We start from the raw sequence: 24523 nt of genomic DNA, 5'->3' as shown, positions 1-24523 counted from the left end.
TGTGTTGAGACATGTTAGCGTGTTGGCTGCAGTGTGCAGTTGTGTCACGCGAAGGCTCCCTGTGTTCCTCCTGGGAATGGAAAGGGGTTGGTTTAACCTCCAGTTTGCTAGTAAAACTGAAATACTGTGTTGGGAAACAATGCATGTCTAAAAAGTGTGCCACAAGCATGAAAAGTATGGAAAGCTCTGATTATACTTTTTGAAAAAAACACTTGGATAAGTGTTTTTTCAAGTTACAGATAAGATTCTCAAGGATGCAAAAGTTTTGCATGGGTCACATCTTTCAAAACATAATAAAAAGAAAGCATTGAAACTACCTGTGGCATGTTTCTTGAATATTACTGTAGGGAAGGTGACGATAGTTAAGAGTTTAATGTTAATTGGAATTAAATAATATAAGCTAAAACACAAAATATGATATAAAGGAGCTTACAAATGTTACATAGGTCACCACAGAATTTTCCAACTTCTCGAAAGATTCCATCAATGGTGTCTCCAAAAATTTTTACACATCACTTTGGAAGACAGGCGAACTAATATCAGTGTACTGGAAGAAGCAAAGATCACCAGTGTTGAAGCAATGATTCTTCAACATCAATTTTGTTGGACTAGTCATGTTGTATGGATGGCTGATCATCTTCCAAAGCAACTACTCTATTCCGAACTTAAAAATGGAAAGCGTAATGCTGGTGGGTCAACAAAAGAGGTTTAAAGACTGTCTCAAGGCAAATCTAAAAATATGTAGTATAAACACTGACAACTGGGAAACACAGGCCTGTGAGCGCTCCAGTTGGAGAACAGCCTTTACCAAAGGTGTCATGGGTTTTGAAGACACTCAAACTCAGGGAGAAATGTGCTAAAAGAAAGGCATGCTTGGCAAATCCACACCGTGATCAACTCCCACCCGGAAACCAACGGAGTCCAGTCAACCCCTCTTCACAGGGAACTCTGGGAATTGTAGCTCTGTGAGGGGAAATAGGGATCTCCTACAACTTTCAACACCCTTAAAAATACTGGAATTCTTTGGGGAAAGCCATGGCATCATAGTGCCTTTAATCTATGGTATGAATATGGCCCTAGAAGGAGCAATGGTAGTTTGTTTCGTTTCTAGGTATGAGATAGGTGTAGGTTGGGACTGCTTTCTAAAATGATAAGTGGGCCCCTTAGAATGAGGAAATGCACTCTGCACGTGTTCAGAGGCACCTTCATCTTTATTGTTATTGCACTGAGTCCTCCCAGCAACTGAAAATGGGAGAGTCCTATTCCCTTTTCCCCCCTGGGGTATAAAAGGAAAAAGTAAAGATCAAATTATAAGACGCTAGCGCTCTCTCTCTCTCTCTCTCTCTCTCGCTCTCTCTCTCTCTCTCTAGCTCTCTTTTTAAAAGTGCCTTCAAAAATGCCCAGAATCTTCCCACACCTTCACAGTTTCCCCCTTCATAAAGCATTCCCCGGGATTAGCTCAAAACAAGCAATCAGCAAAGTATCGTGAAGACTTCTTTTCCCAGAATCAAGCATCAGGGAAACATGAAAGGTCGGAGGCCTCTGGATCAGCAAGCCTCTTTGAACAGGGCCTTGTCTGGGCTCTGGAGCAAAATCTTCTCCTGGGCTATTTCTTCCACTGTCTTCTTTCTGGACCTTTCAGGGGGGAAAGAAAGAAAGATCAGCAATGGGGCTGAAAAAGGCTCAGTATCTGGGACACCCAATCATGCTTAGAGCACAGAAATAAATTTGGAAGGTTCCCCTCTATATTCAAATATACGTAAACAATGCTATAAGGCAGGTCTGGAGAATCCCCAGATACTGGTGGCCTCTGGGTGCTCCAGACCTCCTGTACATTCAGAATTAATCTTGATTTGTTTGAGCAGTCACTTGATTTGCTTCCAGGCAGTCACTGTTATCGGTGTTGTTACGGAAATTACCGGGGGGGGGGGGACGGGACGGGGGGGACGGACATCTTTAAAGTTCTTAAATGTTACAAATATTATGCATAAATGTATGCTTTTGACTTGACAGCTCGGGGAAGCTTTAACAATCATATAAAATCAACTCCTTTGCCAGTTCCCTCCATTTCAACACTATTTTGCCTTTGGAAAAACGACTCTTTTCCCTGCCATAATCCCTCAAGCTTGAGGACACGATACACATACCCCACCCAGGGAACTGCCCAGGGGTAACAGTTGCTGAGCAGATAGTTTCCAAAAGCCTATCACCCGACTTGTCCCAGGTTATGGATGTACAAAGAGAGCTCTATTGTCCTTTAATGATGGGTACTTGAGAGGTGCATGGACATGTTTTGCCTATGCTAACCTTGTACCAAGGACTTGTCTGGACATGTTTGCCAAGGTTGAACTAGTGTAGCCCCTGTCTACCCCTCCCCTTTTGTGACATGTCAGTGATGTAGCAATGATGCTGTACGAACTGTATTCTGGGATATGGTGGGAAACATTTAAAAGTCCTTGTCACCCCATCCTCGGAGTTCAAACTTTCTTTTTTGAACCTGTTGCGCAATAAACTTTGGTCTACAGCCATTTGCTCTGGTTGGTGGCTGGACTCCTTCCCTTATTCTGCAGGGACCCGCGGGCTCTGCCCAACGAGCTGGGTGACTGAGCAGCCTCGCACTTAGATTTTTCCGTAACACTGTGAAATTCAGTCACATAATCTGCAAATTCAGGTTGTACAATTATAGTCGATTTGGAGCTCTTCAGAAGGAAGCCTTGCTGCCCCTAAGATCAGACTTTTTGCAAGAAGAGAAATGACGGGGCCATAAAGCAGAAAGTGTGGGGTGAGAATTTCACTTTCTCTCCATTTATCATTTTTCTAATCTTACTTTCAGTCCTCCACATTTCCACACCAGTGGGTGGGTGGTTTTTGCTGCCCTCATGACAATTCATCAGCATCTCCGTGCAAATTTCTGCTAATATTCTCACTTTTGTATGCAATTATACACCTTTCTGCAAAGCAATCTTTTTAATGCATTAGTGCATTTTGCACTGATATATGCATTCTTATGCACACTTTACCCTAACATGGGGGTTGGACTAGATGACCCTCAGGATCCCTTCCAACTCTAAAATTCTATGATGCTATGTGCATTTTTGCTGACATTGCTTGGCTGGAGACCTGCACAGCAAGAGCCAAGGAAGTGTGAATTCCAAAGGACAGCTGTGCTTCAATTCTTACGTCTTCTGGAATGTGTGAATTAGGTAAGTTCACCTTTAAATGTGAACCGAATCTGAGTTCTCCCTAACTTCAAACCCTCTGCTCCTATGATTTCAAGCCCAAGCATGAAAACTGAGCTCTGGAGTTCAGCTCCACCTTCTCCCAGAAGGGCCAGTGTTTTGAAATCAAAAGTTGATGACTCAACACTTCCCCCTAAACCACAAAATGCCATGCTTTTTCTCAGAGTCTGATTCTCTATGTTTACCTTCAGAGTCATGAAGCTCCTGGGAAGGTTCAAACCAAACCTCAGTATTGGCATGTAGTCATTTTCTTCCCTCTGTTTCACATGCTCCACCAAATCCATTTTGCGAGGGATGCAGCAGGACTGATGGGCATTTGACTAACGTATTTAATCTGCCGCCCTTCATCATGAAAATTCCAAGGATGGGATACACAAATATTTTGTTCTGAATTATCCTATTCAAAAGTATACAAGCTGTTAGCAGCAGCTAAGGGTTCCTTATGGGGAAAAGTGGAGGTAATCTACTCTACAGTCTGTCCAAGACTGGAATGATGAACAGTGGGAATTGGGCGCAAAAATGCTAAGTTAACGCACTGTTTGAGAAGTAGATAGATGGGTAAATGTTATTTCTTATTATAAAAGGAAGAGATAGTTGCCTGATACAGGCTGTGGACTGACAGTGCTTTGACACATTCAGATGACTTGTGGAACCATTATGGTAAAGTTATAAAAGAATATGAAACAATATGATCCATCAGGATGTATGAGGTAGAACACTTCGTTGTATCGAGGCGTATATGATATAAAATGTTCTTGTCTTGTTCAGTTGAGCTGTTTGAGGTTTATGGATTACTTCGGAACCACTGAATGGGGTCATCCAGAGTTTTGGAGTATGTTGTCAGCAATCCTAGAGCTGGGAGGGATTCTGAGGGTGATTTAATCCAACTCTCTGCAATGCAGGAATGTGTAAGTGGTTCATACGGGGATCAAAGCCACAACCTTGGCATTATCAGCACCATGCTCTAACCAACTGAGGCAACTGGTATGCTAATGGCACACAGCTCTACTTCTCTTTTACATCTGCAGGTGAGGCAGTGGATGTGCTGGACTGATATATTGTCTTATAATGGATGAGAGCCAACAAACTGAAGCTTAATCCAGATAAGACTGAGGGACTATTAGTGGGCAGTTCTCTAGACCGGATGGATGGGATGCTGCCTACTCTTGATGGGATTACACCCCCTCTGAAGGAGCAGGTGAGCATCTTGGGGGTACTCCTGAATCCTTTGTTGTTGCTTGAGGCTCAGGTGGCGTGGAGGCATTCCACCATCTTGGGCTGGTGACCCAGCTGTGCCCATATCTGGACAGGGACAGCCTAATTTCTGTTGTCTATGCTCTGATAAGGGATGCAGGTGGCGCTGTGGGTTAAACCACAGCGCCTAGGGCTTGCCGATCAGAAGGTCGCTGGTTCGAATCCCCGCAACAGGGTGAGCTCCCGTTGCTCGGTCCCTGCTCCTGCCAACCTAGCAGTTTGAAAGCACGTCAAAGTGCAAGTAGATAAATAGGTACCGCTCTGGCGGGAAGGTAAACGGCATTTCAGTGCGCTGCTCTGGTTTGCCAGAAGCGGCTTAGTCATGCTGGCCACATGACCCGGAAGCTGTACGCCTGCTCTCTTGGCCAGTAAAGCGAGATGAGCGCCGTAACCCCAGAGTCGGCCACAACTAGACCCAATGGTCAGGGGTCCCTTTACCTTTACCTTTATGCCCTGATAACCTCTAGGTTATAGTACTACAATATGTTATACGTGGAGCTGCCTCTGGAGATCATGTAGAAAATTCAGCTGGTGCAGAATTCAGTGTCTAGGTTGCTCACTGAGGCAAGGCAGTTTGAACATATTACACTGATCCTGGCCCAACTGCACTGGCTGCCAACTGGTTTCCAGACTCAATTCAGAGTGCTAGTTTTGACCTTTAAAGCCTTAAACACTTCAAGGACCATGCTTTCCCTATTAACCAACCCGGACCCTGCAATCACCATCCGAGGCCTTTCTTCATGTGCCCCCTTCACAAGAAATCGGGAGGGTGGCAACACGAGAACGGGCCTTTTCTGTGGTGGCTCCCCATTTATGGAATACTCTACCCAGGGAGGCCTGCCTGGCACCTTCATTGCTTTTCTTTAGGGTCCAGGCCAAAATGTTTCTATATAAGCAGGTATTTGGCTGATTAAAGAATATACAGCCTTTTAAAAGTGTGTGGGAGGGGAGGTTATTGCTCTTGGGGTTTTTTGTACATATTTTGTATTTTTATGTTGTAAACCACCCACAACATTCAGACAAAGGGCAGTATATAAATGTAATTAAAAATAAATACTTTGCAACAAATAATATCTGTGTGAATATAGTACAATGAAATAAATAAAAGTGTATTTGCCACAAACAGAGTCACTTACCTGTTCTCTACTTCTTCAATGGTATCTGGAAGGGGGACATTAAGGGTTTCGGGCAGAAAGCAAGCGATGATGCCAGAAAGGATGGGAGCTGCTCCGTACATGATTGGCGGCAGGGCGACAGAGTAGTCCTCCATCATCTTGGCCAACGGGGCGACGATGCCTCCCACCCGGGCCATGGTGCTGCCAAAACCGAGCCCCGTCTGCCTAGGATGGGGGTGGGAGGCAGGGTAAGAAAAGCAGGCAAGAGATACGGCTGGGTCAAGGGATCTCTGGCAAACCTCAAGAAAAGGGCACCTGCCATGCAATCGCCGCCAACGGAGGCACAGCAGCAGCGACACACCTCCAAGCCGTCCAGAGTCTGCCATCCTGTGGCAACCACCTACCCATGCCCCATGGACAGGCCAGCTCTGCTGAGGGGGCATGTTCCTTCTAGGAAGAGAAAACCCAGCCTCTTGTGCATTCAGGCTTTTTGTCAGTTTGCATTTCTTAGTGCAGAAAGCATTGAGCTGATATGTAGAGATCTTTCCTATTCTACTTAATTCAAGAGGGTTCTGGAAGCTTCTCTGTGTGAAAGAAAAAAGCAGAAGGTTACTGATGTTTGGGTTATTCCTTCTGAGAAGCTGAGTACAGCTGGCTCACACTGGTTCTGTTATCTCTTCTGTCAAGGTCATGCTGACTATAATAGTGAGGCCGGGTTTCCTTCTCTCTCTTTCTTTCTGTCTCTCTTTCTTGCTGGTGTGATGTTCTGTATATAGTGTTACGGTTTTAGTCTTATTGTAAGTTATTGTAAGTTTAAGTTAAGTCTGCTGCAACTGGATTTCTTATGGACAGGGCCAATCCTGAATGTATTGGATTTGTGACTATTATGCTCGTTTGCCTTCAGTATCAGGAAAGCTCTGCTGGATGAAATGCCTCTGGTCTATTTTTTTGGAATCCTGCAACGTTTTTACTCTGCTAACTATACATTGCAATCTTCACTGGATCAATACTGAGTAGAATTTCAATGACAGGTATTTATTGAGATTGTTCAAGGGCACCCTAGGAGGTAGTGAGGGTAGTGCCCACAGGTCCCAGGTTGGAGACCCCTGCTTTAAAGCTACCTCCATTTCCACAGGAGCCCCAGAAGCGGGTAAACAAGGGAGAAATGGTGTTGAAAAGCAGCTCCTCACCTGACAGGCGTGGGGTAGAGTTCTGTCGTGAAAAGGAAGGTGCAGTTGAAGGCCGCTGCCAAGCACCCCTTGCCAATGACGGCCAGCGTTGTCCGGATCGTCTGCAAATCTTTGGGGGAAAGGTGGGATGGGTCAGAGAGAGTGTGGCATGAACTAAATGCACAGCTGAGCGACTCCCTCCCCCTCCCGCTTTCTATAGGGTTGATGTGCAGATTTGTCAAGAATAATTAACAGACTAACACATTGGTTTCTCATTTTTCCCCACTTAAACTTGGCTCTCCACATTTCTGCAGCAATTTGCGATTTTAATTTCTATTCTCACATTTTAGTGCTGATTTCTCCTAATGAATTGGCCCGCCCACCCGTGTCCTCCACACATGCAAGTAAAAAGCATTATCAGAGTTCAAGGACACATTTCCAGCCAAAACACTCAGGAAGATATGGCCGGGGAGGAACTGTAGCCCAGAAAGAGTTCCAGAGGGCCAGATAGGGAGGTCTTGAGGGCCGCATTCAGCTCCTTGGCCTGAGGTTCCTTATACCTGCTGGAAAGGTTGTGCTTTGGGTTTATAAACTTGCTGTGGCTGTAATATTGATGCAGAGGCACCGCCACTCAATGGCTGCAGTGCTGATAATAAATTGGAATCACAGAATTATAGAGTTGGAAGGGACCACAAGAGCTATCTTGTGCTTTGTGAGAGTGACAAAAACATTTAGCTTTGTGGAGATCTCGGAAATGAAGGAGATCAGAGGCTCAGCATATCTGTGGGAGGTGGTCTCTTTGGGCCTTCTGCCTGTGCCAAAATGTCTCCAGCTGGACATCTTGCAGTGTATCTAAAAGTGAAAGGTGAGGCCTGGCGGAAAGTGAGCCAACACTCACCTGTGGGCACAAAGATGTTGATGATGATGATGATGCCAGCCAGGATGAGGAAGGACGCGAGGCTGATCCTCCTCCCAATGTAGCTCATGGTAATGGTCACGATCACCTTGGCTGGGAAGTCAACGGCCCCGAAGATGACCTGGATGAGGTAGATGCTGACACCAAAATTCTGGAGGTCCATGGCCAGCCCGTAGTAGGAGAAGCTGACTGAGAACCTGGCATGAAGATAGAGACAAGGCAAGATTCAAGAAGGTGTGAGAAGAGGCTCATCCTGCTCTGTCACCTGACAGCTGCCAATTCCTCAGGCTGCAGCAGAAGGGGAGATGCAAAGCAGGGCTACTTCATCAACTCTTGAGTGACCAGCTCCACTGAGTTCCTCTCCCTGGACTGTTTCATTCGTGTGGGTCATTACGTTATGCAACTTTAGGAACTGGAGCCCAAACTTACTTGCCTTCCCTTTCCCTCCTCGTCACTTTTTTGCTTTTGTCATGTCTCTTAGACTGTAAGCCTACAGGCAGCAAAGGCCTTATTTTTACTGAGCGTACGTAAGCCACTCTTGGGACCTCCTTGGCTGAATAAATAAATAAATAAATTGATAACTTATGGGATGCTTTTGGAAAAGTCTTCCTAACAGACAACATTAACGAGTCTTTGACAAATCAATCTCTAAACTGTAGCTTCCCATTTATGGTGCCTGCCCTGTGGAACAAACAATTACATAACTTTCCGAAGACATCTGAAGGCAGCCCTGTATCGGGAAGTTTTTAATGTTTTATGTCTCATGGTGTTTTTATATTCTGTTGGTAGCCACCCAGAATGGCCAGGGCAACCCAGTTGGATGGGTGGGGTTTAAGTAATAAATTAATAATACTAATATTAACAGTACTAATAATAAATTAAATGAAAGGGGAGCATTTAGTCCAGAAAATCTTGATTTTCTGTCTCTTAAATAATCAGACAAATTCCGTAACCTTTGACATTTCCATGAACCTTCACGTTTTCCTTCCACGGAGGAGAAAGGGGTCTGTGCTCCTTTTCCCCAACCAGTGGGGACTAGCTTCAGTGAACCAATGAACCAACTAGCTTCAGTGACTATACTCCAAAGTAGCTCCTTGTTTTGCAAATCTTAGACCTTCAGCTGGCCTTTCAAGACCTGAGCTGCTAGTTCAAAGGAAGAATCTTTATAAGGCTTGTCCTGAGCAGTTTTAATGCACATAAAGATTGCTCAGTCAGAGCTATTACACAGCTCAGATCTAAGGTACTGCAAGTGGATTTTGCTGGAGATGTAATAGTTCAGAGCTTTATGAACAAGAGTTGAACCAAACAATATAGTTTTCTGTTAGGATGTCCCAAAGCATGCTGTATGAAAGCTGCAGTTTGATAGTTTTAAAGCAGGAGTGGAGAATGTTTTTCAAACCAAGGGCTGTGAACCGCCCTGAGACCTGTGGTATACATAGAGAAGTATATATACTACTACTACTACTACTACTAATAATAATAATAATAAAAGCCTTCCAGACAACTTTCTGGAGTCCATGTACCAGTGATGCATGAGGTCATAGGCAAAGGTGGGCAGAGATATGAAGGTAAATGTTGCCTTTGTGTAGTAGACTAGTTTCTGCACGTTATGTACTAAGCTTGGATCCTAGAACAATAGGCAAGTAGGATCCTAGAATGCAACAACTGATTGGCCTGCAGTAGCAGCCCAATCAGGCTCCAGGAGAGAAGCAGAATCAGCCAATCAGATGGGACTCATTGTGTAAAGAATGTATATAAAAGCCTGAGGTTGTTGTTTTTTTTTGGGGGGGGGATTCATCACTGTTTTACAAGCTGCAATAAAGAGCATGAAATCACTGCAGGACTCTGAGTATATTTCACTGCACATGCTCAATCATACTGCCGCATCCTCCATCCAGGCAACCAAGAAACAAGGGCATGTTTCCAAGCCAGGCCAAACAACTCTTAAGAGGGTGCAAAACCAGGCTGGTAAGAGGTGTGGACTCTTAAGGGCCAGATAGAAAGATTTGTAGGGTCACATTTGACCCTGGGGCTTGATGTCCCCCATCCCTATTTTACAGCAATAAATATTGGTGCCTATGCTTTGATAATGGGTCACATTGTCAGGCAGTGCCTAAACCTCCCTCTCCTCAGGTTCCCGAAGTTGGAATGGAACTCCCTCCTTCCTGAGTCTGCTCAGATGGAACAAGTTCTCTCACCACACTATGGAGAGGCAGCAGAAAATGCGCCGGATGGCTGGTGTGCGCACCAGGTCAGAGATGGTGTAAGAGGCCTTGGCTGTGGACAGTTCTTTCTCCATGTTGGAAAGCAGAACCTGTGGGGAGAGGAGAGGCAGGAGGTGGGTGTGTAAAAACAGGTGGGTGAGCTCCAGTGATGTCCCTAAGCACGGGCGTAGCCAGGATTTATTTTAGGGGGGGGGCAGGCATTAGGTTGGGAGAGCAGAACAGACATAAATGGTGATGTAATTGGTCAGTTAGTTAAGTATTTTTAATTATTTGCTTGATTTAGGGGGGACAGCAGCTGCCTCTCTGGCCCCCAGCTACACCCATGTCCTTAAGCAGCCTTTCTGAGCCAGAGACCTTGAGACATCATTGGACTACAACTCCAATGAGCCTCTGCCAGTCAGGGATGATGGGAGTTGTAGTCCAACAACATGAGGAGGGCACAAGGCTGGGGAATCATAGAATCATAGAATCATAGAATTATAGAATCATAGAATCATAGAGTTGGAAGAGACCACAAGGGCCATCGAGTCCAACCCCCTGCCAAGCAGGAAACACCATCAGAGCACTCCTGACATATGGTTGTCAAGCCTCTGCTTAAAGACCTCCAAAGAAGGAGACTCCACCACACTCCTTGGCAGCAAATTCCACTGTTGAACAGCTCTTACTGTTTTACACAGGCAGCTTCCCTTCAGTGAAAGCGAGAATTTCCAGATGACCTGTGTTAAGTTGTGGGCGAACATATCAGACGACACAGCAATTCTTCCAAAGCAGCTCTTTATTTGTAAGCTGGAACAGAACTGAACTGAGGAGCTCAGTCAGCCTGCTTATATAGAGCTCCACTAGAATGCAACAGTAACCAATTTCTGTAACTAGCCAATCACTGAACGTCACTTTCGATCCTTCATTTGCATAACTATCTACAGTATCCCCCTGCTGGCCCAGGGTGAGAACTTCAGTACATAACAACCTGTTTATTGAACATTTATCCCAATTCCCCCCCACCCACAAAGTTTGGCTGTTTATTGAGAATTTACACTGATTTGCCTGCAGGGAACTTGGTTGCTATTGTGTCAAGCAAATGTGATCCCACACCTTCCATTGTGCATTTCCTCACTGTATTCCTCATATCTCAAATAAAGTCCAAATTTGGGAGGGAAGTGAGTTACAGGATTTCAGCAGCGACTTGCAGGTCAGTATGACTTGCCCCAAAAGTTTTGCAGGAGCAAATAAACGCGGGACTGCACATAACTGCTACAATTCTACCAACAGGACCAAATCGTCATGAATGCACAATAAAAAGGGTATCTAGAGGAGCCCATAATCTAACTTCTGTGTAAGCTTTGTGCAAGCAAATCAGTGTAAATGCTGCATATCAGCTTCACCAGGAGGTGCCCTGATTCTAGCAGGCTTTGCTCTCCAGAGGCTCCCAAGACTTCTATTTTCTACATAGATTCATCTGGATTTACAGCCACCTGGACATGGAGAGCCACATCCCTCCACCGGCTTCATACCTCTGTGGTGATGCTGGCTCCAGCTTCCTCCTTGCCATTGACCCGGGCAACCCTCTGGAGGACCTTGACAGCTGTGCTCGCCTTTCCCGAAAGGAGCAGCCAGCGAGCTGACTCTGCAAACCACCTGTGCCAAAGAAGCCAAGACTCGTCATCTCAGCCAACAGTAAAATCCATCCACAAACCTTCAGGTGGTAAAACGGAACTGAATCCTTTTGTTGTTGTTTTCTCAACGAGGGAGAATTCGATTAAAGAAAATGAAGAAGAGAAAAGAATCCTGACTTGAATATGCTTGCAAACATTTGAACTGACCCTGTTTTCTCATTCTAATCCAGTTCTCTGTCTGTGGTCTTTTTTAAAAAAATGTTTTTATTCATTTTTCATGGTACAGAAAACACCTTTTGCGGAAACAATTGTTACAAAAGTAAACCACAAATGACTTGTCCTGATAAAATTACAGACTTTTGTCATGCTACGTAATAAAATTTCGTTTGATCGCTCTAAAAGATCACGCCACATTTTCTCCATGAGCGCTGGGTGTATTCCTGCCACAGTCCAAACAATTTATGTATTCAGTAAACATTTGCCATATGTTATAAAAGGAATAGGGATCCTGCTTGCCCTTTGCCGCTCTGACTTGACATGTCAATTTCTCAGCCAGTTCTATTGACCATACACTGGTGTACCACAAATCGATATTAAGCCCAGTGCCAGTTTTTCCAGCATCTGGCTATCTCCATATGGGCGGCTGTCAATAGAAAGACCAAGAGGTCATCATTGGGGTAATCTTGAGCAGGTGAGAGCATAAGGCCAAGTGCAGGATACATTTCAATTGTTTTGTTATATATATCAAGCTTATTTATTTGAAAACAGCATTCCAGCATCTCTTTGTACCCCAACACAGCACCCCGAGGAGGAAGAGGGGTCCGATCTGAGCAGAAGAAGAAGAAGAAGAAGAAGAAGAGTTTGGATTTGATATCCCGCTTTATCACTACCCGAAGGAGTCTCAAAGCAGCTAACATTCTCCTTTTTCTTCCTCCCCCACAACAAACACTCTGTGAGGTGAGTGAGGCTGAGAGACTTCAGAGAAGTGTGACTAGCCCAAGGCCACCCAGCAGCTGCACGTGGAGGAGCGGGGAAGCGAACCCAGTTCCCCAGATTACGAGTCTATCGCTCTTAACCACTACACTACACTGGCAGCACAACATACCAAGAGTAGAGGAGAAAAACAAAGAAGGGCACCGAGAAAGTCAGCTGCAGCCATTGCCAGTCTGGGATGCCGTAGGCCAAGCCAGCCAGCAGGATCTGGCCCAGCGTGTACACGAAGCCAGTGAACGCAATGGTGATGGTGCGGTACTTGGTGGGAATCCACTCCACAACTGGAAGGGAAAGGAAAACACTTTCAGGTTTTTGCCTTGCCACTCACACCCGACAGATCATCCGCCTGGGCCTTCCGGTATGAAATTTAGACCCTGCGCCGGGAGTTGCCGACCTTTCTCGGGCAAGTGGTAGATTTGGAATTCTGAGAAAGTGTCATGGGTGCCTTTGACAAAATAGCTGCCATGAGGCCAGGCATGGAGAACAAACCAAGTCAGTGCAAACTGAGAAACAGCAGGAAGAGAAAGCAGTCTCTGCAAACTGCAGGTTTTAAAAAGGATATTAATTGAGATATTTCATGGGCAAGATAGGAGGTAGTAGTAGTAGTAGTAATAATAATAATAATAATAATAATAATAATAATAATAATAATAATATTTTTTATTAATACCCCGCCCTCCCCAGCCAAGGCCGGGCTCAGGGCGGCTAACAAGCAATAATAAAAACAAGTTGAATGAATACAACTTAAAAACAAGATTAAAATACAACAATTATTACCCCTGTAATACTTGCCACCCATTTTGTACTGAACTTTTCCCACTACTGCATCAGAAGATTGGCTCATCTAGCTCAACATTGCCATAAGGGCATAGGAAGAGAGGAGAGTCCACGGGCTTCCGAGGTAGTCTGTTCTAGTGTTGAACAGCTCTTGCCGTCAGGAAGTTCTCCCTAATGTTTAATTTCAAACACACTTGCACCATGTATTTGTCTAACAGTATTATGATAGTCACAGGTTGGTTTTCAGTTCCTTCCCTAATGATCCCTAGCATGGGATTTGCCTTTATCACAGCGGCCACACACTGGGTCAACAACTTCATTGAGCTATCCACTAGGACCCCCATGGTTCCAGTCCTGGCCAGTAACTGCCAGTTCAGACCCCATAAGAATATAGGTGAAATTAATATATTTTTTTACCTTGACATGCAACACTTTACACTTGTATACACTGAATTGCATTTGCCATTTTATTGCCCATTCACTCAACTTGGGGAGGTTCTTTTGGAACTCTTCACAATCTCTCTTTCTTTTTATGACCCTGAACCAGTGGCGTAGCGTGGGGGGTGCAGGGGGGGCCGGCCGCACCGGGCGCAACATCTGGGGGTTAGGGTTAGGGGGCACAAATCCACGGGTTAGGGGGCGCAAATCCACGGGTTAGGGGGCGCAAATTACTTGCCTTGCCCCGGGTGCTGATAACCCAAGCTACGCCACTGCCCTGAACAATATAGTATCACCAGCAAGCCTCACTGTTCCCCCCTAACTATAGATCATTTATGGACAAGTAAAGAAAGCATGTGCTCTGGTCCATGGGGTCACAAAGAGTCGGACACGACTAAATGACTAAACAACAACAACAAAAAAGCACAGGTTCCAATAATGAGCCTTGGGAGACCCCACTTTCTGTATCTCTCCGTCTATTTGGGGAGCTTTCCACTTATTCCTACTTTCAGCTTCCTGGTACTTAACCTCTTCCTGATCCACAAAAGAGCCTCTCCTTTTATTCCATGCTTCTATGCTTTCTCAGGAGTTTTTGGTGTGGTACCTTGTCAAAAGCTTTTTGAAAGTCTAAGAACACTGTGTCAGCCGGATCACATCTATCTATATGTCAAAGAGTGCCAGTGAGACAGGACTTGCCCTTGCAGAAGCCATGCTGACTCTGCTTCAGCAAGGCTTGTTCCTCTGTATGTTTGGCTATTTTACCTTTAACCAAAATTTCCACCAGTTATCCTAGGACCAACATTAAGTGAACAGGCCCATCATTTCCAGGTTCCCTTCTGAATCCCTTTATAAAAATTGGTGTTGCCTTAGCTACTTCTCAAATCCTCTGGTGGATCTGAGGCACCAGTTACATATTTCTGTTAAAAAATCAGCAATCTCACATTTGAGTTCTTTGAGAACTGTTGGGTGGATGCCATCCAAACCTAGCAATTTGTCAGTTTTCATATTGTGTATTAGGGCTAGAGCTTCAGCTATTGTCTCAGTTCCACCAACTCCCTAGTCCAACAAGATATCTAGGCCAGGCTTCCTCAAACTCAGCCCTCCAGATGTTTTGAGACTGCAATTCCCATCATCCCTGACCACTGGTCCTGCTAGCTAGGGATCATGGGAGTTGTAGGCCAAAAACATCTGGAGGGCCGAGTTTGAGGAAGCCTGATTTAGGCCAAATGAAGAGTGTCCTGTGGCCAAACTCCTCTGTTTACAGTGGTACCTCAGGTTAAGTACTTAATTCATTCTGGAGGTCCGTACTTAACCTGAAACTGTTCTTAACCTAAAGCACCACTTTAGCTAATGGGGCCTCCCGATGCCGCTGCGCCACCAGAGCACGATTTCTGTTCTCATCCTGAAGCAAAGTTCTTAACCTGAAGCACTATTTCTGGGTTAACAGAGTCTGTAACCTGAAGCGTATGTAACCTGAAGCGTATGTAACCTGAGGTACCACTGTACTTTGAGAAGTGTCCACACAACTGGCTGGCCTTGGTTTAGGCTGCTTTGCTACTAATTATTGACAGACATATCCTCCATTGATGAATCAAATATAGAATGTTCAGATAAATCCCTACATTGCGCAAAAGTTCCCAGCCAGCACCACTAGCTCTGCTCTTACCCAAACAGGCGATGCTGAGGCCAAATCCAGAGAGCGCCATGCCGCTCAGGAACCGGAAGATGCAGTAGGCGATAAAGTTGGGCGAAAAGGCCGCACAGGTCCCCATCAATGCCATTTGCATAAAGGACCAAATGAGGAGAGGCTTGCGGCCGTACCTGCAGGCACAGAGAAGCGAAAACAGCTGGAATACCAAGGCATTGGTGATGTTGGGGTGGCCTTCGTCTTGTGCCTCCTCTGCAAGAGGTCCTGAGAGTAGCAACACGAGAACAGGCCTTTTCTGTGGTGGCCCCCCATTTGTGGAATGCTCTCCCCATACAGGCTCGCCTGGCACCTTCATTATATATCTTTAGGCACCAGGTGAAAACATTTCTCTTCTCCCAGGCCTTTGGCATTTAACTATCTTTGGCCTTTTAGAAATGGGCAATATGTTTTTAATGTATTTTTTCCTCCTCCCCCCTTGGTTTTAATGTATCCATGTGGGTGTGTGGGTGTGTGTGTGTGTGTGTGGCTGGCTGGCTGGCTGGCTGGCTGGCTGGTTGGTTGTAAGTCATTTTGGGTTGCCTTGGGGAAGATAAAGCCACTACCAGATTCACTAAGTAAATACAATGATATAATTTTTTAAAAAAACTGTAAACTGCTTGAGGGCAGGGACTGCCTTATTACCAGTCATTTAAGCAGCTCCAGGAGCCTTTTCTCAGTTAAAGAGCAGGTAAAAATTGCTCCTCATAAGATATGTTGATTAATTGACTAACATTCCTTGGGACAGTCCTATAGCTAATTTATAACGTGGACGATATCATTTGGATTCCCCAGAACTCCATCTTGCCTGCAGCTTAAGCAGGCCGTACCACCCAACTTGTTAGTATTTATATTGTATTGTATTTGTCTTATATTATATTTCACAAATAATAAGTGGTATTGGGGTAATGAGGTGGCAGTTGGCAGTTGGCTAGTTATTCTTTGACTAAGACTGTGGGAATGTGGTGACTTCAAGCTGACACCTAGGTGTTGTGACCTGGGACCCAGGTGAATGTTGTGGCCCGGGAAGTATGCCAGAACCCACAGCACACGCAAACCTATTCTTATATCCTCTGTCTCTCTTCCCTCATTTAACTGTCCGCTTGCTAATTAAAACCTTGAAACTAAAACCAGATGCAGGTGTGTTAGTTAGTTGGGAAACGTTTATATATCTGTTTTCCACACTTAATGCAACGCGTGTTCATTTTAAGAATTGAAAAATCCGTTTTCTTGTGTCCCTGCACCCCCAGTTAGTGAGCAGAAGACGCATTTCTGCTATGCAAAGCAATGCCCTTTCACTCATTACCTGGCAAGAAGCTGTCGACCTTCCAAAGCAGAAACGTCCAAGTCAAGGGGACAATAAATTCTCCTGACCCGGACAAGTCTTCATGTAGCAGATAGCAGGAAAGCAACATTTTGTATGAGGCAGAAGGGTAGTGAATTGATCAACTCTGTTCAGAACTATTGGTTGCCATGGTGCGGCTAGTAGATAGCAGCTCTTTGTAAACCAATTATAAGTGAACATAGGTTTTGAAAGAAAAAGGACTAAATCCTCTCTTGGGCTCAAGGGTAGTTCAAGCGTTGCCAAGATTTCTTTATCTCCAACCATTGCCAAGATTTCTTTACCTTCAAGTCTTGTTTAAGGTGTCTGTTTTATCACAAAAAGCGAATTCAGCTTACCTATCGGACAACCCCCCAAGGACCACTGCTCCAACCAGCACACCAGCCATGTAGATCGATTGGGCCATATCCCGAAGCTTCCGTCGCTCACAGACTAGATCCCACTGTTGTAGGAGAAGGAGACTAGGTTAGGGGACAGAAGCTTGAGGGGAGCATCCTGGGCCACAGAGCCATGGGTTTGGGAGGGGCTAAGGTTGCCATTGCACCCAGGATTGTTGCAGTTGCACCCTCGACAGACAATAGGACCCTTTGCTGCTGCTTCTTCTTCTTCTCTTTTTTTATTAAAGATTTTCTCGATTTACAAAAGTGTTTGCAATGTCTCTCATATTTTTTTCCCATGTAACATTTTTACAAATCAGTTTCGTTTGTTGAGACATTAGGAAGAAAAGGGAGAAAGAGGTGGAGGGGGGAAGATGGGTCGGGATGGGGTCAGGTGGCGATGTTTCTATTTTACTTACTATATGTAGGGTTTGGTGTCAGCGTTGCTTGTGCAGGTTCTTTGCTGTTCGCTTGTGTTCCTTTGGTGGTGAGAGAGGTTGGGGTTGGCCGAGGGTGTGGTTATTCATTTGTGGTTGGCTGTGGTGGTCTTTGTTTTCATGTGTGAGTGGTGTGTGTGTGTGTGTTTTGGATCAGGTTAGCCATATTGATTTGTATGCGGGTGGATTTTTGTCGTTGTCTTGTTGGGCTGTGTATGTGATAAAGGCAGTGGCGTAGCGTGGGGGGTGCAGGGGGGGCCGGCCGCACCGGGCGCAACATCTGGGTGTTAGGGTTAGGGTGCGCAAATCCACGGGTTAGGGGGCACAAATTACTTGCCTTGCCCCGGGTGCTGACAACCCACGCTACGCCACTGGATAAAGGGACCCTTTGCTTCTGTCCACACCTAGTGCTCAGCTCTCAAACCTGAGAAGCTAGCCTTTTGCACGTGTGTTTCTGAGCATGTGCAGAGGGCCTTTCCCTAGCTACCAAATGACAGCAGTGATTTCTGTACAGAACAAACTTTGGTGTGCAAAGCTACCCAGATACAAGGCTGAATGAATGTTGAGTCTGGCTCGACTGCCTGCACATCTATCTGTTTTTATAAGAAGGCCTGGCAGAGCACAGAATCGCCTCCAGCACCCACCTTCCCACCCCTGTGGCTTGTTATAACATGACAAGGATGATGGGGGAGCTGAAGGACTAGAATGTAGGACAAAAAATTTTGCTGTCTCCTGAAAAACCAGCTGGCTCAAGATCACTGCCAGCAGCAGTGCCTGCTGGCTTTGAATTATTCTCTTCCCAGCAGGGCTGTCAATTACCACCCTGTTTATCCACCGGACGCAAACACCCCATGTGGATCCTGTTGCCGAACCCCTTGTTTGCTGGAAAGTCCCAAAGGCTCACTTTCCCTCTCTCTCCCACCTTCTCCCTCTTCCTTGCGGGGCAGAAGTGGGGTATCAGTGGCCCTCCAGATGTTGCTAAGCTCCCATCGTCGGCTGGGGCTTATGGGATTTGTCGGCTGGGGCTTATGGGATTTGTAGTCCGAATGGAGGGATACAGGTGCCCCCCCACCACACCTGGAGGGCTCTGCAACAATTGTTCTTCTACGCTCTGGGCTGAAGGAAGCTGAAGCCCACAAAACCCTGTAAGGCACACACACACAGATTTCTCATCCACTTACAGAAATGCATGGAGATGGCCAATTACTGATTATTGTTATTCAAGATAGAACAGAGCCTCCATGCAGAGGGACAGTGGACCACTGAGTACTGCCTGCCCTGCTTGAGGGCTTTCCAAACGATCGAGAACACAGGTTGATGGACTAGATTTCATCAGATCCAGCAGTGGAGGCTCTCGGCTATTGCCTGCTCTGGAGTGGTGCAGTAGTGAGAGATATTGGCTGGGGCTTGGGAGACCGGGGTTCGAATCCTCACTCAGACATGAATAACTTTGGGCCAGGTGCATGGCTTTCAGCCCAGCCGTCCTCACAGGGTTGATGTGCAGATAAAAATGGGGAGGGGGGGGGAGAACCAGGAACACCACCTTGAGCTCCTTGGAAGATGGGATATAAATGGAGTAATAAATAAAGTAACATTTGGTTCTCTGGACAGATTATATTGGGCTTGGCTCCAGATTTAAATCCCACCATTCTCATTTCTGTTGCACAAATCTGTCTACCTATCTATTCCCACCTCACCCCATCTTTCTTCCCCGCCTCAGTTTCCTATTTGTAAAATGAGAACAACTTCTTTCTTAATTATATTTACATCCCATCATTTCTCCAAGGAGCTCAAGGCACCCCATTTTAACCTTGCAACAACCTTGTGAGGTAAGTCGGGCTGACAGATGGCGACTGGCCCAAGGCCAGTGAACATTGGCGCTGACTGAGAGAAGGGTCGGAGCATGTGCAGACTGCCCCAAATTCAATCGCCAACATAGCTGGAAACGACCACTCCAGCCCCAATCCCACACTGGCTCCTGTTTAGCCCTTAAACGAGATGAGACAGGACCACCCGAAAAGTTTACATCAAGAGGAGAGGAGGGGAATAGCAAAGATATGACCTTGGGAGGAGTTGGACAATGGTTAAAGCAAAGCTACACAGCGACAAGTGAGGAAACAGCGAGGCTTTCAAAAGGCATTTAAAAACAATGTGATGTACTTTATGGACAGTCTCAAACCTGGAAGGCCTCTCCAACGGAGCTCAGCAATTGACGCAGAGGTGGGCCTCCAGACTACTCCTCTAGACTACAACACCCATCATTCCTGACCATTGGCCATTCTGAAGAACCAGGAAGACCTTACCCTTTTCTTTTAAATAAAAGGGGGGGGGAGAAGTGCTGTAGCTCAGTGGTAAAGCATCTGCTTTTCATGCAAAAGGTCCTGGGTTCAAATAACGTCTCTGGGGAAAGCTTGGGAAGTTCCCTGCCTGAAACCCTGGAGAGCCACAGCCAATCAGTGTGGCCCAACTGTGCATAAGACACCTGCATTGCTATGCTGTTATTATTGCTTCCCAAACTCCAACTAAGGATGTAAGGAGGCAGACATTTCCGTCCCATTCCATCTTCCTCGCAATCAGCAGCGTTTCTGTCCTGCTGCAGCTCGGCTTCTGCTGAAACCAGTGCTATTTGTCTCACTATCTGCTGTGGCCCAAACCAACATAATTAATTGCGTAAATGGCTATATAACGAACTTCCATGCATTTCAGCGGAAGGGGGATATCAGAAACAATGCAGAAAACAATGTAATTATTTATGTAACATTTGTGGACCGAATAAACCCAACAGTAGCAATTTGCTTGCATGATTTCCCTTCCTGACCTCGAGCGCACATGCGAAGGGTGGTGATTTCTGCTCCCGTTCCCATTTCTGGTGCAGTTATCTGAAATCCTCAGATGCAACACTGGAAACCACTCCCAGAACTGCTCGGACTAAAACCCTGCATCTGTGTTTCTCAAACTTAGGTCTGTAGCTGTTGTTGGACTACAGCTCCCATCATTCCTGACCACTGGTTCTGCCAGCTAAGGATGATGGGAGTTGTAGTCCAACAACAGCTGAGGAACCCAAGTTTGAGCAACATTGCCCTCCATCAATATGCATTCATTTGGCATATAATATGCTCCCTTACGTACCTGCTTCCTTTCAGACTTTTCCATTCCTCCAAGCTAGCCTTTCCCCTCTTCCCCTCTCACCTTGCTGACAATGGTGGAAGTGTATGTGGTCGTATCATACACCCATCCATCAGCACACAGCTCGGTTTCCGCCTCAGTCTGGTTTGCCTTGGTGGAATTGGAGTCAAGGAGATGCCACTGGGGATGGACAAAACGCCAACACTTTTCCGGCTCCTCTTTGCTGTTTGTGGGGATACCAACTCTGAGCAGGTCGCTGGCTTCCAGAGGCCAAGTGGTGTTGGGGTACCCACTGCTGTTGGTGGAGATGTGGATCTGGCAGTGATGTCCTGGGATGGCAGCGGTGAAGTTCTGGAGAAGGTTGTGACCTGCCATCAGCACAATGGGGATGGACAGAAGCATGGTGTGGATTAACTGAAAGCGGCCCATGCCTCCAACTTGGTCCAGGAACTCTGCAAAAGTCATGGTGTTCCGAGAGATTCCTTGCTTTGGGGAGTTGCAGGCGTCTTGTGTAGATCGATGGAGCGATGGACAGGCAGATAGACCTTGCGAGCCCAAAAAGCAAATTCTTTCGGTGTTAAAGTAAGATTCAAAACCCTGTCGTGGGAAAATTAAGGCAGATCAGCTTAGCAAATCCACCACAGCTGGAAAGATTTGGTTTAATATGAGCCTGGTTGTGACCGCAGGACCTTTGGAGGCGATGGCTCTCTTGCTTGTGGAGGAGACAAACAAAACGTCTCGCTAAAGGGAGTGTCTTAACTTACCTAACAAACAGCTTTCAACAGGACGGCGGGATCATTTTGGATAAAAAATGGCTCAAATTATCTCTCTGGGAAGCTGTGGGTCTTCTGCCAGTCTGGGAATGGAGCCACACACTTGCTAGAAGTCTGTGTGTCTTCTCTTCCACACTCACCATGTGCTACTCAGGCTTCTTCTGGAGGATATATATATATATAATCTCCCTGGTGTTTATTCTTCAATCCTGCAAGAGGAATCCACTCTTTGGTGAAGGAGGAAAACTTCAGAAGCAGCCACAGGTCATATTATGTTCTCTCCTCACTTTTGCCAGGGAATCTTACTGGCTCTCCCCTTTACCAGGTCTTTGAGTGGATTATTTATGTAAAACAGTAAGCAGCTCACTCCGTTAAAGTTTTACTCTTGTTTTAAGGGATTAACTAAAAGTTTTAGAAAGCAAGTGGAGAGCCAGAGAGATGTGGAAGAAAGTGCAGCAACAGCCGGCAGAGATTTGTAACTGTTCTCAATTTAGGGTTAGGAATGTGTCAATCATGTGCCACGACCACCCCTCATTCTCCGCCCCGCCACCCAAAAGCTTGCTGGTCACTGGTCACCCAAACAGTGTAGATTGAAGATTTGCCTAACCAGGGTCTTCTTTAGTGGAACAGTTGATGCTCCGCAGTGCAGTGGATCTGGTGGTTGTGTGGCACGAAAGTTCAAAGTTGTAAGTGCCGTCCCATTGCTTATGTGGTATGACGATACATAGAAGGGGCCAGGGTGCATGCAAGTTTCTGGAGGAGAAGTGAGTCAGCAGAAAAGAAAGAGCAAGAGAGGGCCTAGGTATGCATAACTTCCCCATATGCTCATAGATATGCATGGATTTAAATGAAGGGTGAGGAACCTCAGGCCAGGGGGAGGGTGCAGCCCCCCTCCCCAGGCCTCTTGATATGGCCCTCTATCAGACCCTCCAAGTGTCCCTATTTTCCAGGGACAGTCCCAGATTTACAGAAGCTGTTCCCATTTCTGATTTGATCCTGGAATGTCCTGCTTTTCCTTAGGACATCCCTATTTTCATCGGAGAAATATTGGAGGGCATGGAGTTGCGCAAACACTGAGATAAGTAACTATGCAACCTTTAGAAGACACCTGAAGGCAGCCCTGCAGAGGGAAGTTTTTAAACATTTACAGTTGTACCTCTGGATGCGAATGGGATCCGTTCCGGAGCCCCGTTCGCATCCTGAAGTGAATGCAACCTGCTTCTGCGCGTCCGCGGGTCGCGATTCGCTGCTTCTGCACATGTGCGTGACATCATTTTGAGCATCTGCACATGCACGAGTGGCGAAACCCGGAAGTAACACGTTCCGTTACTTCCGGGTCGCCACGGAGCGCAACCCGAAAAGGCTCAACCTGAAGCGTATTCAACCCGAGGTATGACTGTAATGCTTTACATATGTTGGAAGCTGCTCAGAGTGGCTGGGGCAACCCAGTCGGATGGGCGGGATATAAAAGAAATAACATTATTATTATTATTGCGGAATAGGGTGTCCCTTTTCCCATCGGAGAAATATTGGAGGCTGTGCTCTATGGCTTCTCCATATGCCTCTGTGTTCTTTCCAGGACATGTCTCCACCCTCAGACTAGGCCTCTCAAAAGCCCTGCTTCTTCTTGCTTTTTTGTAAGGCGGGGGTGTGTCCTTGAACTCAGACACTGCCTCTTGCTTACCCGATTGGAGGATGGAGAAATGTACAAGGGGTCCGTGCATGTAGAAGCCAACCCCGTTGCTCCACCCACTTTGACTCCGCCCACTGCTGGGTGGAAGGTAGAGAGAGGCGTGTGAGTACACTGACATTTTTTGCTTCTACTTGCACCCTCCCCCCCCCCCAGGGCATGTGGCCTCTGGAAGTGGAATATGGCCTTTGAGCTGAGAAAGGTCCCTCCCCGATTTCATCATAGCAGAAACAAGACATTGACCAGGTAACCTCATACCCCTCAACCATCCTGATTTGAATGGGACATCCTGGAATTACAGAAGCCATCTTGGCTTCTGATCGGATCCATCTTTTGGTCTGGTATTTTGGCACGAGTGAGCAGACTCCCACTAGAGCACCAGACCAAAGGACGCTCGTTTTTGGGGTCTCTCTCATGAGTCAGCTGGTTCCCGCAAGAGCACAGGACCAAAAACGAGCATCCCGATTTTGATCGGTGGGATGTTGGAGTCTGCCTGCTCAATACCTGCTCCCCATCCCTGTTATCCTTCCTTAAGGTTCTTTTGCTATTTAAAACAGATTTGGAGCAGGCATCCCAAACAAACAGAGGAACTGATCCCCTTTCAAATATAAGACCCTCTGCCATAAATTTGGCCAGGTGGCCCCTAGCAGAAGGCAAGAAAGGCACAAGCAGAGCCAACAGCTCCATCTGCTGTGAAAGGGCCATAGTGCATGCAGAAGGCCTCGTGGCCGATCCATGAGGACTCCCGATTTGGCTGGGAAAAGCTCTTGTCTTAAACCTTGGAGAGCCATTGACGCAGGTGGGAAACCTTAAGCCCAGGGACCAAATGTGGCCTCCTAGGGCTCTCTATCTGACCCTCACAATTATCCCTCAGGCCACACGCCCTCTCTGCAGGCCACGCCCCTCGCTGGCTTTGCTATGCATCCCAAATGTTCTTGCCTGGCTGAACTCTGATCATGCCTCTCACTTGTCTAGATCAGGGTTTCCCAAACTTGGGTCTCCAGCTGTTTTTGGACTACAACTCCCATGATGCCTGAGCACTGGTCCTGCTAGCTAAGAATGATGGGAGTTGTAGTACAACAGCAACTGGAGAACCAAGTTTGGGGAACCCTGGTCCAGGCGGATGATAGGCAGGTGTGTGGCGATTGTGTAGACATCATTGTGTAGAGATTTGTATCAGTAGCTCCACCCTCTTTTGCCTCTGGCCACGCCCCCACTGGTGTGTGGCCCCCTGGAAAGTTGCGTAGAAGTGAATGTGGCCCTTGGGTTACAAGGTTTTCCCAACCCCTGCTTTAAGTCTATGCCTGATGAGAGACAAGCATCCCCTTCTGAGCTTCTTTCAAGGGTTTCAATTA

The 24523-nt window shown here is 46.3% G+C and overlaps 1 protein-coding gene across 1 annotated transcript; it reads right to left on the bottom strand.

Moving 5' to 3' along the window:
* Positions 1 to 1192: 1192 nt before the first annotated feature.
* LOC310694643 (solute carrier family 22 member 6-A-like) lies at positions 1193 to 21421 on the bottom strand. The gene is made up of 10 exons (XM_083477947.1): positions 20769 to 21421; positions 17104 to 17207; positions 15406 to 15560; positions 12637 to 12805; positions 11430 to 11553; positions 9892 to 10007; positions 7676 to 7890; positions 6799 to 6907; positions 5630 to 5833; positions 1193 to 1635 (listed from the first exon to the last, which is right to left on the bottom strand). Exons 1-10 carry the CDS (start codon positions 21168 to 21170, stop codon positions 1548 to 1550), a joined length of 1686 nt encoding a protein of 561 aa, XP_083334073.1. The 5' UTR covers positions 21171 to 21421; the 3' UTR covers positions 1193 to 1547.
* Positions 21422 to 24523: the final 3102 nt, after the last annotated feature.

Source organism: Podarcis liolepis (genome assembly GCF_965112155.1).
Source record: "Podarcis liolepis genome assembly, chromosome: 15".
Taxonomy (NCBI): domain Eukaryota; kingdom Metazoa; phylum Chordata; class Lepidosauria; order Squamata; family Lacertidae; genus Podarcis; species Podarcis liolepis.
The sequence above is the reverse complement of the archived record's forward strand: the minus strand, read 5'-3'. Positions and strand labels throughout refer to the sequence as shown.